The sequence below is a fragment of the Dermacentor silvarum genome, chromosome 6 (assembly GCF_013339745.2).
Source record: "Dermacentor silvarum isolate Dsil-2018 chromosome 6, BIME_Dsil_1.4, whole genome shotgun sequence".
Lineage (NCBI taxonomy): Eukaryota > Metazoa > Arthropoda > Arachnida > Ixodida > Ixodidae > Dermacentor > Dermacentor silvarum.
The window spans coordinates 39,859,003-39,876,834 of record NC_051159.1 but is presented as its reverse complement, the minus strand read 5'-3'; the positions used below and the strand labels follow the sequence as shown (position 1 = coordinate 39,876,834).

The 17,832-nt window shown below is 45.0% G+C and overlaps 1 protein-coding gene across 5 annotated transcripts in view; it reads right to left on the bottom strand.

Annotated features, from left to right (window-relative positions):
• The window catches only part of LOC119455448 (WD repeat-containing protein 7), a 136,616-nt gene that overhangs the window by 69,015 nt on the left and 49,769 nt on the right, over positions 1 to 17,832 (bottom strand). For 3 of the 5 annotated variants that reach the window (XM_049668780.1, XM_049668781.1, XM_049668782.1), the window contains 6 exons: positions 16,184 to 16,407; positions 13,769 to 13,904; positions 12,396 to 12,503; positions 8,110 to 8,241; positions 6,652 to 6,764; positions 1,703 to 1,849 (listed from right to left, as the gene is read on the bottom strand). In XM_049668780.1, coding sequence (XP_049524737.1) covers positions 1,703 to 1,849; positions 6,652 to 6,764; positions 8,110 to 8,241; positions 12,396 to 12,503; positions 13,769 to 13,904; positions 16,184 to 16,407 — 860 coding nt within the window. The remainder of the gene's footprint in view (positions 1 to 1,702; positions 1,850 to 6,651; positions 6,765 to 8,109; positions 8,242 to 12,395; positions 12,504 to 13,768; positions 13,905 to 16,183; positions 16,408 to 17,832) is intronic. The other 2 variants (XM_049668783.1, XM_049668784.1) reach the window with 1 other exon arrangement.

The following is a 17,832-nucleotide window of genomic DNA, read 5'->3' as shown; positions in this document are numbered from 1 at the left end:
TTCTTTCTCTGCCAACAAATGCGTTCGCGCCTGTGCCGGCTGTCGGTGGTGTCGCGCACACCGTATCTTCGCGATCTTCACACAGCTCTGACCTTTGTGTGCGCTGTGCTCACGCCGCTCAGTTTACGTTGAAGCGATAGGCCGCACGAACAAGCTTCGCCCGCTGCGACGGCCGCGTTTCTCCACGCCCGCATTTTGACAGTGGTTGTCTGCGGTCATCGAGTCTATTCATGTTTGCTTGTGCGCGTTGACACCACGCTTGTTAATTCAGTTAGTAAGCGAATGTGTGAAGTTTATGCAGCCAATAAAACTACTATTCCTACTTTTATAGCTCTCTACTAATTTGCTACCGCAATTGATGCTTCGCCTTTTGGGTGAAACTGAGACATTTTTTTTTTAATTATTGCTTTGTCTGCTTCATGTGAAGATCGTAGGTACTTGGACATTAACCTTTCAATGTTCGTAAATTTAAACGGATGCAAAACCCCAGTCGCACGCTTCGATTCTCGGATACACGCGGCTGCTTGGTCTACATGTTTTGCATACATGCAGGGCTTGAAAATCGTTGTTTTGGTTATAGCGCGGTACCGCTTAGAGTGCAGATATTCACGACTCCGGCGTCTTACGTTATAAGCGGTCTACACTCTAAGTGGTTTCGACTGTAACGGGGTTCTACTATACGTGTGCGTTTTTTTTGCCCAAAATCGTCAACGATCGCCTCCTGAAAGGCGTAGAAGTGCGCGCGCGTGATCTCATGAATGTTTTCCCATGCCACTGAACACTTTAGCACGTCGAGTGCAGGGAGCGTTCTGGCCGTCGTGGCTGTTACCGTGGTTGCGTTACTGCAGCGGTCTTCGTCTTCTTTCTTTCTCACTGGTCAAAGCATCAGCTAGGCTATGATGTGGTCCGGTCCGCTAAATGGGGGAACCAATGAGATTGCGCAGCTGCGTGTCGTAGCTGGTTGCTTGGCAACTATGGAACCCGCCTAGATCCCGCTGTGCCAAACTTGTCTGTGCCGGTCGCTCCATTGGTTCGACCACCGCTGCCGTTATTGCTCACGCGTTCGTATGATCCACAGCTGCGCGAATGTTTTTCGCCAATGTTTTTCGTATTGTGAGCAATATATTTCGGCCGGGGAATGTTACAAATTCGTATCACACCGAAATTCGTACCAGCCATGATCGTACCACTGGGGCTTTACAGTATCGCATTTCTGTAAACTGCATTTATTAGAGCATCTAAAGCGGACAGATTCAATATATGAACTTACAGTTTATGTGAAATTGTTACAAATTTTACGAGAATTTTGCACGAGCATTACTCACGAATGAGTGGTATATTTCACAGTGGTGTATAATATATAAATTTTGTCCATTTTAGATGTATAATTAAGTGAAGTTTACAGGACTGTGAAATTGTTTTTTACTGCTGAGTCACAGAGTTGAAAACTGATAATTGAGTTTTTGAAATTTAGAAATTTTACATTATTCTTGTTAAGAAATTGATGGGCTTAGAGTCCCTAGATTTTAACCTTTCCTTTTACACAAAGCAAGCCTCATCAAACTTGGTGCAATGGTTGCAGAGAAAAACGATTTCTCCGTTGCCATGTATATTTAAATAGGAGTTACCGAGCTAGAGCTTCCTCCTAACAAGCTGACATATCTACCCTAACCACTGTTTCACATCAAACTGGCAGCCTTGCCTTGTCAAGGTCATTGTCGAGGCCCCAAGCGTGCAGGAGGGACAGCAACAACTGAGCAATCTCCATTGTCAGGTTGGTCTCGGCCAGACTCAGGTGCTTGTGCTTGGCGCCACCCGCCCCAGCCACTCCATTCTTCGCATCTCCCGGCTGTGCAAACAGGCAAGAAAGAGAGTGGGGCATTGCACTTTGAACAGAGGCCTGCACAAAGCGCTACTCATACATAAAGAATGAACGAACGAACAAAAGAAACTTTATTCCACTTATTACAAAGGGGAAAGGGACGGCAGACGAAAAGCTACATGAAATTTTTGTGCCTATGCACTAGATCGTACACAGGCTAAGCCGAAACGCAAGGGGGGACATGCCAATTCTGGAAGATTGGCCAAAAATGAGCACGCTTCTACATACTGAGTAGATATATCAACGAATGTGCTATATATTATTCACCATTTCATTAGCATATTGGCACACTTTAGACATGTCTACGAACCGCCATTACTCTTTTATGTTTAATGTTAGAAGCTACTTCTTTGTTACAAAAAAAAAAAAAAAAGAGATGGGCATACTAGGTCTGCATACAAGGGTTAAATATGCTCCTTTGCGGGTACTTTCATATAACCTTTGCATATATATCCATGAACGTTTCCGGCAAGACAGCGACCGACCCAACAGCCAGGCAGCAACGCCAAAACCGAAAAAGTAGGCAAAGAACACTTTGCTTTGAAAATATTTTTTTCTAATGTGTTGCTAATATGTACCTAATTTTTCTTTTCTGGTAATGAGACACCTTGTTTTCTAAATTCAGTGTGCTGTGTACTTATTAACAAGCAGTTGGCTTTATTAAACCTTTAAGTGCCGTGAACTAGTCTTATACCCGTGCCACAAGGGCACCGAAAATGGCATTAACTTCCTAATGCCTTAAGATTTAATGTCATTCGCGTGGTGCCACACGTGCAAATCAAAGCATTTGCCTTAATGCCATTCGTCACCGAAGGCGTTCGCCAAAACTCATTTGACTGAGAATGCGTACTCTCGACGTCATACCTTGCTCAGTGCAGTATATATAATTAAGGTATTTGAAACAGTCTCTACCATGTAAAAAATAATTTATACATAACTTTCAACTACAACGCTCCTGCAAGGAGTTGTATTTGGTGAACTTCCACAGGTCAGCGTTGGAACGGGCTTCGACGGGCTAAGCGCCATTTTGATTTTGGGCTTCGGATTTGACTTGCAATGGTATACGTTGCTATGGTCGGTTGCAATGTTGTAAAAGACAGCAACAAACTAAAGCTAGCAGCACTATAGTATGCTTATTTCTACATTTCACTAGCCTTGAAGGCAGATTATACTTGTACATAAATGCATGTTTATCTTTTTATTATGACCCTAAAATTGCCCACTTAAGAACACGCTGTTATCGACATCATCGGGTCAAATGTAATTAAATTTGGACGTGTGGCAGCTCCGCTGAAAAAAATGTAATTCAGGAACTCAAGGCCTTAACTACTGAATACCATTTTCTGTGCCCGTGTGGCACGGGCATTACTCGGTTACAAATGTTTTCAGCAGGAAGTGCCAAGTACGAGTCTGTCTCGTCCACGTGTTTGGGCGCTCTAAGTTCTAGTAATGGGCAGAGCTAATCCAATCAATTTTGACATTCTGGCGAGTTCCGTCTTTGTCCACTAGGGCTCCTACTGGTTCGTCCAGTAGAGATTTAAAAAATGGTGGTGGCCAGTCGCGTGTTGCTGGCCCCTCAGCTGTGTGCACGACCTTCAGAAGCAGGCCTTACTCTTCTGACGGCTGTGGGAATGCACGACTCTCTCGCGCGTCCCCTGATGTTGTTTTCCCCGCATAGCTCGCGTCTAGCGGCGGCGGTGGTCGTAGTGGTTGCGGCGCATTGCGAGAGATGGCGTGAGTGTCGCGATGCTAACGCCACTGAACGGCGGGGTGACTTGGGAGAAAAAGGTCGAAGGCGCTTCCTCTTGGGCTTGGGATCGGCGGCCAACACGCACGAACGCATCGCGCATGCGCCGGCCTGCTTCGCGCGACCGTCGCGCGAGGCTAAGAGCAGGACACCGGTATGGACGAACACGGATCGTTCGAGCGCGCCACTGTTCGCGTGACTGTACACATGAACGACTAGGCGATGGTGTCATAGCATGGGGCAAACGTATTCGCTCGCTATCGGGTCGCGGTGAGTTGGACTTCCTTGATTTGTCGCGCGCCCGTGTGAATGTTCTATTGGTTGTAATTCGGCTAGTGTGCATTAGTGTATGAAAGGTGCAATAAATGCCCTTTTGATTGTTTGCACTACTGTGTTGTCGTTCCTTTGTCCCAAAAGCCCGAGTGAGACCCCACACCTGGCGCTACGCCGGCCTTGGAGCCGCACGAACCGCTAGCCGGCGGCCGGCAGACGACCACCCCCTCCAGCGCAGCCTACACCTAGGGCGCAGCACTGAGAGCCACCTTCGAGCCGCGACAACGATCCAGCCTCGCAAGCCCGCATCGCAAGCCCGAGCAATGCAGCTGACCAGCCACTTCCGAGTCGGCATCAAGGGTCCGCCAGCTGAGGGCTACTTCACCACCAGCCCGACGCTTCCTCGGTCGCCAACCTCGGCGGGTACTCGGGCAAACGGACATCCCTAGGTGCCAGCCTCAACGTACGGGGGCCTTCTTAAGGGGGGGAGGATGTGGGGAGCACACGCTGCCACCTTCTCCCGCGGGCGCTCGCCCGTCGCTTGCGCACAGAGCACACGTGGCGGTAGCCGGGTGGACATCTCGTGCGCGCACAGCGCGCGCTGCGGCAGCCGGGCGGACACGGGAGAAATGCACTTTGCCCTCTCCCAGTTCTCGCTCGCCTCTCACGACGCGCGTGCCGCGCGGGAAGAGGGAAAGTATCCGGCGGGCGAGGAGGACACTCCCCTCGCGGAAAGGTAAAAAAGGATAAAAGAGCACGACCGAGAGACCCCCGGGACTCTCTGACCTCGCTTGACCTACCAGCCCATACGGATTTACCCGCTGAAACCCGTGAGTGACCTCATTTACGTGACTACTACACGCGACGAGGCAAGCCTATTTTATTACTTATCATACAGAGCGGACTTCCCCCTGCAAGTGTGTTTTATTGCCCACAGCAATAAACGTTGTTGAGTTGACTCGCTTGTTGCCTTATTCGCCTGAACCCTACGTAGCTGCGATTATACGCACTACGAGTTGGGGAAGACCCCCACACGGCACGGCACTTCGTGGACTTTATCTCGTCTACAGCAGGCAAAGAACGTTCAACAAGGCAGTGCGTTGTCTGTTGCAAAGGTTGAAACAACACTGGCAATAAAGTCCACAAAGAAACAAGCTTTTTTGGTGCAAGGAGCATGGTGTGGGACTTTGCATTGTACCGTGTTAGGAGATCTATGATACAAAAGCAACGTTCTAATCCTTCATAGACACTCTTCAAGGACTGACTTTTCACATTTGCAAGCCTTTGTCAACAAATGTTTGCCCTAAAATGTGTTCTGCAGCATCGAGCCGCTGCGACGAAACTGAACTACTATGAACTACGAATTTAGAGTCAACGTACATGGTTCTTGTTATATCGTATTTTCAGACACAAGTTGTGAATTTACTACTCCCATGATGTATATATTTCAAATCTGCAAGAAATTTTCATAGAGGCTTTTAAAATTTTTGTCTCCACTCGGAGAGTTAATGATCGGCATGCCTCAAACAGTTATGCTGCCCGTCACCCCACGTAAATATTACACCAAGAACTAAATAGTGCAGGGAACTTATGTCCTACCCTCTCGTCTAAAGGTCCTGGCGTTAAATGTTAAAAAAAAAAACATTATCACGAGGAAAAAAGAAAATTCAAGCAAGAAAAAGGGAAAGAATGGCAAAGAAAAACCATATTTACAAGCATTTGTGATAAGGGAGTGGTAGTGCCAGTGAACCTCAGAGTAGTTAGGGGAAACGTCGAGAGATGGCACAAGTATTGTGCAGGTGCTGGACTGAGCACAAGGTGGCAAGACTGGGACTGGCAGGTGCAGTGTGTGTTGTGCAGTAGAGTGAAGCTTGTAGTTGGTAATAAAGAGTCGCAATCGGAGTAGAGGATCTTTGTCGATCCTAACACATTACGCAATATGACTCCATCATACGTTGCAGACCAGTGCTATCCATAAAAATTCAACTCAACCTAATATTTACAAGCAGAAAGCATGAATCATTACAAAACATGGTAGCCCCCATCAGACTTGCCAGAGGACAAGCACAGAACTTACATAAATTGAAGCGAGAAAGCTGGTGCACTAATGACTGAGAAATATATTAGAACAATGAACAACACTCGCAAAACTGAATGACCAAAATATTGTTTCAGATCAACTATGAAAACATTGCAGGGTAGAACAAGCCGCCTGAAGTAAAATAATTATGAGCAACAACCTAACAAAGCTGAAAACTTGAAGCGAAAAAGAAAAATGTATCACCATCATCCTTCATTATAATTATGTCCACTGCAGGATGAATGCCTCTCCAATTAGTACCTACCCTTCTCTTGCGTCAGCCGCCCCTGTCTTATGCCAGCAAATTTTCAGACTTCAACACACCACGTAGTCCTCTACCATCCTCGACTGCGCTTCCTTAACCCCGGCACCCAATCTGTAACTCTAATGGTCCACGAGTTATCTGTCCTATGCAGCACATGGGCTGCAACCTAACTCAAATTTGTTTCCTCCTAATCTGAACAGGGATAGTATTGGCTACCCTCCTTTGCTCTCTAACCCACACTGCTGTCTTCCTGCCTCTTAACGTTACACCAAACACTCTTATTTTACATGCTTGTAGAGCGGTCCTTAATTCTAAAGCTTCTTTGTTTTCTTTGTTATCAGCCCAATAGGTTAGTAATCTAAGAAGGTTAAATTACCCGAGAGCAGAAACATACAGCTGCATACCTTGCCACCTCCTGAAGCATCTGCTTGGGACGTCTTGATGCCAACGCTCTCTGCCTTGGCTTGAATTTTTGATGCTGCAGTCTCTGCGGTGTCTTTTACTTTGGCAATGAAACCTGCACCACGAAGTCACACAAGATCAGACAGCGTTTTTTATGTGGCAAGAACTTCTGCAGATGGGCAACTGTAAAGTTGTTTAGATGCAATACCTGATTTGATTGCACATGTACTCAATATTACTACAGGTTGTAAGAAACAGTTATCACAGTCTAGTAAGCATCCAATGTAAAGTTGTTTACAGGAAACTGAATGCTGCAAGTAAAACCATGACTGCTGGTGGTGAATAGCTGATACAAATGTATAAAGAGAAACACTGTTTGACTTGTACCTGAAGTCACAAGATTATGTTCACTGAAACAGAAGTGCAGTTAAATCTAGAAATAAATAAACAAGGTTAACTGTTACTGTCACCGGAGGCAGCCTAATCTTTCAGCTGAATTAAGCAGCCTGCTGCTTAATTAAATGTGTTAAGAATGAAAGCAGGAGTGTCTTTTTAGTGGTAATTGTGTCGATGTGTAAGAGGTAACTTACTATACAGGACCTCTGCTTAAAAAGAAAGCTCGCAATTGCAGTAAGCTTTCATTTATTAGTGCTTAAGGAAAATGCTGGAAGTAGGCACATAAAGCTACTTGGAGGCTTTAACCTCTTAACTGCCGACAACTAGTTAACTCATCATGACAAAGGTTGCACTACCTTGTAATTTTGACGCGTAATTAACACTTAATGTCTTCTGCTATTTCTTTCAACAATAGCGGTAAAAGTGCTATAGACATTCCTGGTATCATATCTTATAAGAAAAAAAAAAAAAAGGCCACATAAATGCTGGTTTAAAACAAGTCCACATTTCTCACCAATTTTTTGAAGTTTGTCCAGGCAGTTAAGGGGTACAAATAATAAATTGCATGTTTAAATGGGGGGTATTAGCCTTTCAAATTACAATTTTACAACCCAGGTAGTATAATTGGATGGCGGCGCTCGGTGGCGGGAAATACGAGATATGTCTCCGTGAATTGCTGTGATCTGGCGCAATTCAAAGCTGTTTTCTCGCCCTGCGCACTGGCGAATAAATCTTTTTCGGCCACTTCTATTGCATTTTCAGCCAAACCATTTTGATGCAGCGTAAATTAGGCATTGCAGATACCCAAATGCGTGGTTTTCAAAAATCGATTTTTCTCGCGAATTTCGCGATCTGATGCCCGCGTCCCCCCTTAATTTAGCTAGTTTTAATTGTGTTTCGATGATACGAATTTCGGCTAATACGAATATTTTTTGTGACCCCGTGAGATTCGTATCATCGAGATTCCACTCTATTCGGCAAGACAGCAGCAGCAGCAACCAGCAATCACGGTGTTCAGCAAACTCCTGAAGGGAACACAAAGAAAGCTTCACTTCAATACATACCTGAGAGCTTCTTGTGCGTTTCTGGCGAGGAGGACAAGGTGAGGTACTTCTGGTACTCGGACTGGTTGATGAGACCCTGAGACTCCAGGGTGCCTGGCGACATTCCCGAATACTCTTCGGACAGGAGCTGCACTGCACAGTGCAAAGCCCAAGATCTGTTAGGGAACACTGGTTCTGACAACTGAATACATCTGGCTTAAGCAGACACATTTAAGGTTGCCGAAAAATAGTCGCTTTTCTGCGAAACTAACAAACTATTTTGGAAACTAATTCATCTTGCCAGAAGTTACGCACAGTAGGGGCAGAGTGAACCTATTGAAAATTGAGCATTGCTTTGCAATTTGCACAGCATATTGGCACATGTACATTGTTAATCTTTTTGTGGTGACCGTCCATCACCGGCTAACAATTGTTACAAAGTTATCACTCGGCACAAGACGCGCTTTCATGTGTTGGAGCTTTCTTCAATGTTGCCACCAATTTTATAGTGAAAGAACCTTGCCTAATCAGATTGCAAGCTTGAAGCGAATAGTTGTGTACATTCTGGAACATGTATGAGCACCAGCAATTACACTGGCATGTACGATGACTGATGTATAAATATTAAAAAGCCAACGAATTTGACCAATAAATTAGATTTCAAAAACCAATGACGGTGCTTGCTGCTATCGTTGTGCTTTGGGTGGCACTTGTTTTTCTGGGCCCGAATTTGCCAAACAAAGAGTTTGCTTTTTGACTCGCAGTCTTGCTACTGTCTGGTTCTTTACCGTCATCGCCACGTGACAATACAGTCGAACCCACTGATAACGATACCCGTTTTAAGAATATATCGGTTATAACAATGAGAAGTTACTGCATCCAACAACTTTTGTATGTTTTCTATCATGAAATAACCTGCTTACTACAATGCCCCCATGCCGCCATCCTCACCATATCAGTAGAGTTGCGATCTGGGTCAGTTGGTACATATTGATGAGTAAAAAACCAGTCAAAAGACGAAGTTTACTACAATGCCCCCATGCCGCCATCCTCACCATATCAGTAGAGTTGCGATCTGGGTCAGTTGGTACATATTGATGAGTAAAAAACCAGTCAAAAGACGAAGTACAGAAAAGAGACGTGGCACACACAAGAGGCCTATCTTATTAAAAAGAAAGTGAATCATATGTAAGTGCACCTTCTATTGTGATCCACAGTAATGAATATAACTTTCTGGGAGATTGCTTTTAACTGTGCCTGTTGCGCATGTGTTCTACTCCTGTATATGTAGTCTGTGTTGTTGTGAAAATAAATCACTTGGGAAGTGTGCGCCTGTCAGATGTGTGCACCTCTCCATGTTGCTCCTGTTATCCCTTGTTTTTTGCCGCAGCACAACTCTGGTAATTAATGACTACATGTACGTGTCATTCAAACTATATTGACTACATTAAAACTCAAACTTGAATCCTCATAAGGAATCGGCATCGATGGCAATATTTTTTTCTACTGAATTGCAATAGTGTGAAACAAATGAAAAAGTTAGTGTTCATTTCAAGTTATCATTTCCTTCTTTACCTGTGCTACATAATTCAAGATACAATTATGTGGGCTAGCCCAGTTTTCTAACATTTCACAATACTTTATCATAATTTAGTTTTCCAATCTGGCTATAAGGTATGTATGTACAGTTGTATTTGGTATGAGTTGCAACACCAGTGCCTGTCATTGAACAGCCTCCAAGACTACACGGCGGTGCTGACATACTAAAAATTGCAGAACTAAACGCAGTTCCAATTGCTGGTGCTTTTTAACCAATTTTTCCTATTTCAGAGCTGCTGTGCAGTCTTGGAGACCCTTAGACTATGGGTACTCGTGCAGTATTAAACGCGACTGTACAGTGCTCAGCGGTCCAAACAAAATGCTCGAAGCGCATGGCTGCTGGTGCTTCTTGCGCCACCAGTGGGCGTTGGGGACACCAAGCTGATGCATTGTGCTATACAATGAAAGCAACAGCATTTGTGACCAAGTGTGACTGCTTTTGGCCCCCAAGCTATTATTACAAGGCGCTCACCAATGCACTGGCCATCATGCAGTCCAATTATTGCAATTAATTCTCTGAACACCGTACATGGTACCGTAAGTTAGCCTTCCTGGTTTACATTTGCTTCCACTAATATTGATTATTACCTCCATTACCTTGGCGTCATCGATTGGTGCCACTTCAAAATCACTTCTACTCTAATACTGCTTAAGATATCAAACATTATAACCCACCTTTAGGGTAATGACGACATTAGGTTAAAAGAAATATGCTTCCACTAGAATTCTCGGCCACAACTACTAGCATATGACAAATGTTACGAGTGCTAAAGAAACATTTAGACAACTTCCACACAGGTAATTGAAGCAACCGTGCAGGCTATGTGGGGAGGCTAGTTTGTGCCATGGTCTACAGAACAGTTATGGCTGTAAAAAAAAAAAAAAAAATGCAAGAGAGAGAGAGAGAGAGAGAATTTAATGCAGTCCTACTAAGCTTCTAAAAGCCAAAAATCCCGGTGAAAAGCAACAACGAAAATTTTGCACCTATAAACCCCTCTGCAACAGTTCCCTAAATTTAGTGGATAATGAGGAGAAAAAGAAGTTGCAATAGCCTGCAAATACATAAAACCTTCCAGCTCGCACTTTTTGTGCTAAGCAGTTACGAGGTCTGTTAGAAAAGTATCCGACCTTATTTTTTTTTGCCAACACCTGATGGATATGAAACAAGCGCGCTTGCATCAGCTGACCTTGAACCTAAGTGAGAAGGCACGAATTTTTTCTTGCCTGCGGATAGCGTCAGTGGCTGGGACGCAGCGTTTGAGTGAGGTAGTGCGCAGTGCTCTCGTCAGTTTTTTTTTATTGCAAAGAAAATGATGGAGCAACTGGAGCAGCGCTATTGCATCAAATTTTGCCAGAAACTGGGCGACAGCGAAGTGAAAACCATTCCGAAGATTCAGACGGCTTTCGCTCCAGTCGGCCATCAGCATGACAAAATGACCAGGTCATTGCCGAAGTGAACGCTGTGGTGATGTGGGACCGTCGTGTGACTATCCGAGAAATTGCGGAAGAGGTGGGCATCAGCACTTTTTCTGCACATTCTATTATGACCGAAGATTTGGCCATGAAGAGAGTTGCTGCGAAATTCGTGCCGAAGCTGCTCATGGTGGAGCAAAAGCAACTTCGTGTTGAAGTCTCACAGGACATGCAGGATTCCACAAACAATGACCCCGACTTCATGAACACCATTATCACTGGTGACAAGTCTTGGATGTACGAGTAAGACCCGGAAACCAAATCCCAGTCGTCACAGTGGAAGCATTCCACGTCACCAAGACCAAAGAAGGCCCGCCAAGTGCGCAGCAACGTCAAAGTGATGCCGACTGCTTTCTTTGACTCCCGCGGTGTGGTAAACCACGAGTACGCACCACAGGGTCAAAGAATCACCAAAGAGTACTACAGGGATGTCCTCCGTCGCCTACGTGATGCTGTGCGGTGCAAGAGACCGGAGTTGTGGTCAACAGGAAATTGGCACATCCATCACGACAATGCTCCTGCACATTCCTCGCACTTGATTCAGACTATTTTGGCAAAAAACCAGACTCCTGTAGTTCAACAGGCTCCTTACTCTCCTGATATAGCCCCCTGCGACTTCTGGCTGTTTTCCAAAATCAAGAGGCCATTGAAAGTGCGATTTCAGACAAGAGAGGACATTATGACTGCAACGACAGCTGAGCTAAACTCCGTTCCGAAAGAGGCCTTCTCAGAATGCTTCCAACAATGGCAGCACCGCTGGGAGAAGTGTATGGAGTCCCAAGGAGACTACTTTGAGGGTGATTAGGTTTCCAACGCTCCAGTTATGCCAGTCTTTTTTCTTCGGCCAAAGGTCGGATACTTTTCTAACAGACCTCGTAAAACATACTTTGACAAACTAATTTTACTAAGAAATATGCAAGAAAGCTACAAACACAGGAGCAACACTCATGGCATGCTTCTTATATTTGAAACACTTAAAAAACAATATAATCAACTACAGGACAAAATACTTCATTTTTCTTGGCAAACTTGGCCACCAAATACGCGTAGCCGGAAGTTTTTCGGGGCCGCAAATCCACTGGGACTACAGGGTGAATGAAAGGGTCTATAAGAAACAAACACTTCTATGCAATGTAATGCAAAAAAAAAAGAAAGATGCACAAAGAAGAAAAAAAAAGGAAGGACACAACAAATGGAAAAGTGCAAGTGCAGGCACATGCATGCAGGACTCGCACCTTTCAATTCAGCCAGCAGCACTGACATGTCTCGAGAATTGAGGTTGGTCGTTTGAGCAGTGGAAGCAGATCTGCGTCGTTGCTTTTCTTTCATCGAGTTCAGGAAGCCTTGACACGAAGCAAGTACAACATGCACAGGCAGGCGATGCAGGCAAAAAGAACAGAAGCAGTGCATTGTAAAGGAACAGACGACAAGCAAACATGACATGCAAGCACAGAGCACACTATTGGGGTACTCACTAAAGGGTGCACGCATGCTGGGTTGACATTCTAAAAAAAAGTACTATTAAGTACTCTTCTGTCCGCGGAGCGCTCAGCCAGGAGAAAAAAAAGAAGGCGAAAGCTTGCACTAGGCTGCGCAAAGCTCAAAATACAGCGAAGCTGGCCGATTGATATCGAGCGGCTATAGCCTCCAACACGTTCGGCGTCGGCAAGCAGCAGCGTTCTTGGCACTGTGCCAACCTTGGTTAGCCTGCCTGCGTTTGTGCATGACAGGAACACTGTCGCTCGTAGGCGCCGACGCGTCCAGCGCTAGTCACGCGAAATGTCGCCAACGCGTTCGGCGTCGGCAAGCGAGAGCATTCTTGGCACTGTACCAAACTTGGTTAGCCTGCCTGTGTTTGTGGCATGCCAGGAGCTTAAAGCAACTAATTTATGTATTGTGCATTCATACAAAGAAAAAAGAAAGAAAATACTTCTGATAAAGTTCAGGAGTATCTGTTCTGTCATGGATTACACAAGTTCACTAGACAGCAGACTGCTTCTGAACCTGCTATCACAACTGTGTGAACACTTGTCACAAATTATTGTACTTGAATTGTTCCAAGGCAATTCTAGTGCCATCTGTGGCATGAGTAATGTGTGTTAGGCAGGACTGATGCGCAGAAACATTGACCCTAGTTTTATTATTTTTTTTTCTAACAGTAAAAGATATTTGCACGGTACCCCCACTTCATTTCTGCTTGAATTCTGCTGCAAGGGTGAATTTCTTGCTCTAAATAAATCAACAGAATGTATTCGTTGTTTGCCTGGTTTGTTTGCACCTTTAGTTGCCAAGAGCTAGCAAAACCAGTCCATGCATGCATCTTCCATGACAACGGGATCACATAACAATGGTGTTTTTTTGTTTTTGTTTTATGAACCAGATATGCAAAGAAGTCAAGTGTTTAATGAACAATGCGGACAAAAAGAAAGTTAACTTTTGCAAAATTTGAGCAAGAACAAAGCAGTGGTAGGCAAAAATCTTTTCAATTTGTTTGAGTGAGACCGTAGGTCACTCTATTGAGCAGTACATCTTCATTATCCTTTCCTCCCATACAGTTTTGTAGTGCAATGTAGATTTATTGTAAGAAGTTGGGATCCACAGTGCCTACCGATGAGTGCCTCAATGTCGAAGAAGAGCACGTGGCTGTCCTGATCCACGGGGTTGGTCCTGAGCCCCTGGATCATGAGCGGGTGTGCCCGGGAACGAGCGTGGGCACTGTCGCCCACATCATGGCCCATTCCGTGCTGCATTTGTAAAGTGAGCGGAAGCATAGTTAGATTAAACAAATCGAGTGTCTTGGTAATGGCAATGAAATAGGACCCAATACACTAGAGGGAAGTGCAATCGAGGACAGCAGAAAACTAGGTGGGGTGATGAAGTTAGGAAATTTGCAGGGGCAAGTTGGAATCAGCGCAAGACAGGGGTAATTGGAGATCGCAGGGAGAGGCCTTCGTCTGCAGTGGACATAAAGATATAGGCTGATGATGATGATGACACTAGAGGGACTGTAATTTCAGTTGACTACTTTCGGAGATGCTTTCACTTTCACGTGACATGGTGTCTGGCACAACGCCTAACCAGAGTAATGGGCAGTCTGCATGCTGACATTAACCAACCAACGTCTGCTCAAAGTGATATGCCTGAGAATGATCGACCCAGGATACTGCCCATCCAGGGTTCCGGTTCTGGCTCATGGAACCATTCATGGTTCCAGTTCCATTTCTAACTTCGATTCGGGATGCAGGTTGCTGTTGTATGTATCGCTAACACTGAAGAGACCATACAATATGCAGAGTGTTTCAGCATCTCATTCTTTGGATTGCTATGTGCAAATTCCTTTTAGTATCGTCTGTTCGAATGAATCAAGTACTAGTCAAGTACTAGTCAGTGCAGTGCTACCTTGTACTACTTTACGGCTCTGCTCTGACACGTGTGCCAAAGAGAAGCACCAATGCTGTTGTGAGCAGACGTGCATAGATATGGCATTTCAGGGTAGTCTAATAATTCTCAACGATGACTTGTCCTTCAGTCACAGTTCCCTGTACGGCCTTCATATGCCCTCCAGCATGAAGCTGTGAAGCTGCCAAATGTTGCTGTAGAAGTAACACAAAAAATAATGCAGGGCAAGAAGGAGACCGTGTAAACAGGACATGTGCTGCTCTGTACCGATTTTCCCCTGTGTCATTTCCATGCTACCGCTATGACAACCATGCCCCAGCAGTCGAAACTACTCAGCTCTGCCAAACCTCCTCAAGAAGAGTCACCTGTTCTTTAGAATGATTCATCAGAAATGAAGACACTGCACATACTCTGGGACCCTAAATTTATGATGAAGGCAATATTGAGTCACTTCACCTTACAAATGAAGTGGTGCCGGGTGCCACCGCACTCATGCTTCATACAGGGTGCAAGATACAATTTTAAGACCTATGGTGTTCGGTCGTCAGAGCTTTGACGATCAAACACCATATCTTCCACCATGGTTTTTTAATCTTTTTCGTTGAACAGCCTGGCTAAAGTTAGCTGGGGAACTGGATATTTAACTTATGTGACTATAATGCCACTACACATCATAACTTTAACTTGCTTAATGCGTGCTAATAAAGATAGTGCAAATGCACGGTCACACTATCTCGTGGCCATGCACTAATTTTAAGTACAAAGCACTTTAGGGGCCCGGGCTGTCGGCGTCGGCATCCGCAGATCTACCGTGATCACACTTAAAAACAAGTGCTCAAAACAAGGTCACAACAAGTGCACAATTGATCAAAACCGGTTCAAAATAAACTAACATGATTCAGAATAATTTAAAAGACAGGAATAATCAAGCATTAAGCGCAATAATTAGCAGAAACTCGGTAAAATCGGTTCCGAAATACCAGACTGGTACCAGTCCAGCACAAGAGAGGGCGCCACCACCCCACAAGCGCTCGATTGCTCCTCCCTCCAGCGCTACTCCAGCACCGGCACATCACTGCTTCGCACTTCCCCAGGTTTCACGTTAGTGGAGCTGCATTAGCGCTGGATCTTTTTATTCTAAAGTTAGGTTTTCTAGGCTACAATTTTCTTAGCGCTCACGCTCTGTTTCCTTCATCGCCTCTTTGTAATAATATACTGTAACTTAGGGAATATAGTCCGCCCTTGGTGTATAGTCCGCAGGTCCACAGAGGCCAATTTTTTATTTGATGACACTCTTATTTCTACTTATATGACACAGATCTTTCAACCATCTCTTGCTTTAAGTTCACTGTGCTAATGTTCACGCTCTTAATGCTACCTTTAATACTACCCAGGGCTTTTTGAAGACTGGCAGAGTTTGCATATACTTTTATATAAGTACTCTGATATTCCAACAAGATATGCCTAACTGTCACCATGCTGACGAGGTTGCTTAGCACCATCTGCCTGTGAGAGAGAGAGAGCAAATGCGCATCTCCACAACAGAACAGTCGCTAATGTGTGAATCGTCCGCTACCAAACCCTTTTCACCCAGAGCATGCAGAGTGCCCAAGGTGTATCGGACCTGGTGTCCAGGAGTGGGGTGGTGCGACGAGTGGTGCTGCTGTTGTAGTTGGTGCAGTCCACGCTGGGCAGCATGCCGGATGGCAGCCATGTTACGGTGGCGCAGACCCCGGAACAGATGCACCGCGGGGTTCGTCATGCGCTCTCCCGGGTGGCCAGTGTACTCGTCGCATGCACTCAGAACCTCCTCTGCTGCCAGACCCTGGAGCACCCGGTCCAGGTGGCCTGTGCAACCAGACGCATCCCTCTGAGTACATTATTGTCCTCTATTAAAAGAAGGGCACAAATTTACACACGTACACAGAGAAGTATAAACAAGATGAGCACCACTTCCAAATGTTTTATAAGTCCTTCAAAATTCATCATATATACTGCTGTTACGATGTTTATTAGCATAATGAATGCACTTTTCTTTTTAGAAAAATTTGCACAAAGTTGGGGGTGTGTTCACAACGAGGGGTAAAATTTGGAGAGATTCTTTGTCTGTGGCCATCTCTAAAAAAGCAGGAGACACAAGGTACGACTCGGCGTCCCAATACGGAATGGCAGCTGAAACCGAGGCATCTTGCAGTGCTGTAGTGCCGGATCAGGCACCTCGCATGTGACAAAAGTAGGAGACGCAAGGTATGATTTGACATCTGATACAGCGCCCGACGGGTTGGAATGGCAGCCAGATTCAAGGTGTTTTGCAGTGCCATAGTGCCGGAGCGCCAAATTGTACCAGGGGATTCCTACAATTTTGTCACACAACGGGTGTCCGATCCGGCATCAATCGTGCATCAGTTCTGCACTCATGAATCGTCTGCCCAACCGCACACACAAGCAGCTGTGCTTAAAAGGGCTTATTAAATTTTAGGTATAGAATAAACACATTATTATCATTATTATTATTATCATTGCAGGCCTAGTGATATTCAATGCAAGACAACGGCCTCTCCCAGCAATCTCCAGTTGTATACCCATGGAGGATATGAGATGACCAGGAAAGAGAGCGATGTCGGGCAGCTAATTTTGGCAAGTCAAACTTCTCTGATGCTGCTGCTCTCCCCTTAGGGACCCATCTGGAGTACGCTCTGGGGAAATAGGCCCTCCAAGGTTGCTGGGCCTTTCAAGGCATTGTTTGGTTTGTGGTAGCCTTTACTGACATCCTCCTTACAATGTGCCCTCACCACTCTTGGCTTGATTCTCCCCTATCCATGTGATGAAGGCATAAAAAAACACAGGTGCCTATACTCTGAAACTTTGCGCGTTTGTACTTTTCTAATGTTTTAGCTGAGGATGCCGGATCAAGTACAAAAAAAAAAAAGAAATGAAAAAGATGTTCCAATGATATGGAAAGCATAAGAGGACACTAAATGGAGAAATTAGTTCACCTGTATAAGTTAACCTTCTAAATACCCAAAATGCTAACCCTAATGTTAAGAGTAGGCTTGATAAACCGGAAAAGATGCAAGAACAAAAGACGGGTGGCCGACTCTGCCTTAACGTTCCTGCACCACCTCACTGTGACGTCATGGATTTTGTTGACGTCTGCTTAAGCCTAGTCAATATTTTATCATTGCATTCTAAAGGAGTCAAGTACTGAAATTTGTGAGTCTCTAGAACACTTACTGCACCACAATGACCCTGCAGCCTCAACCATAGCAGTAT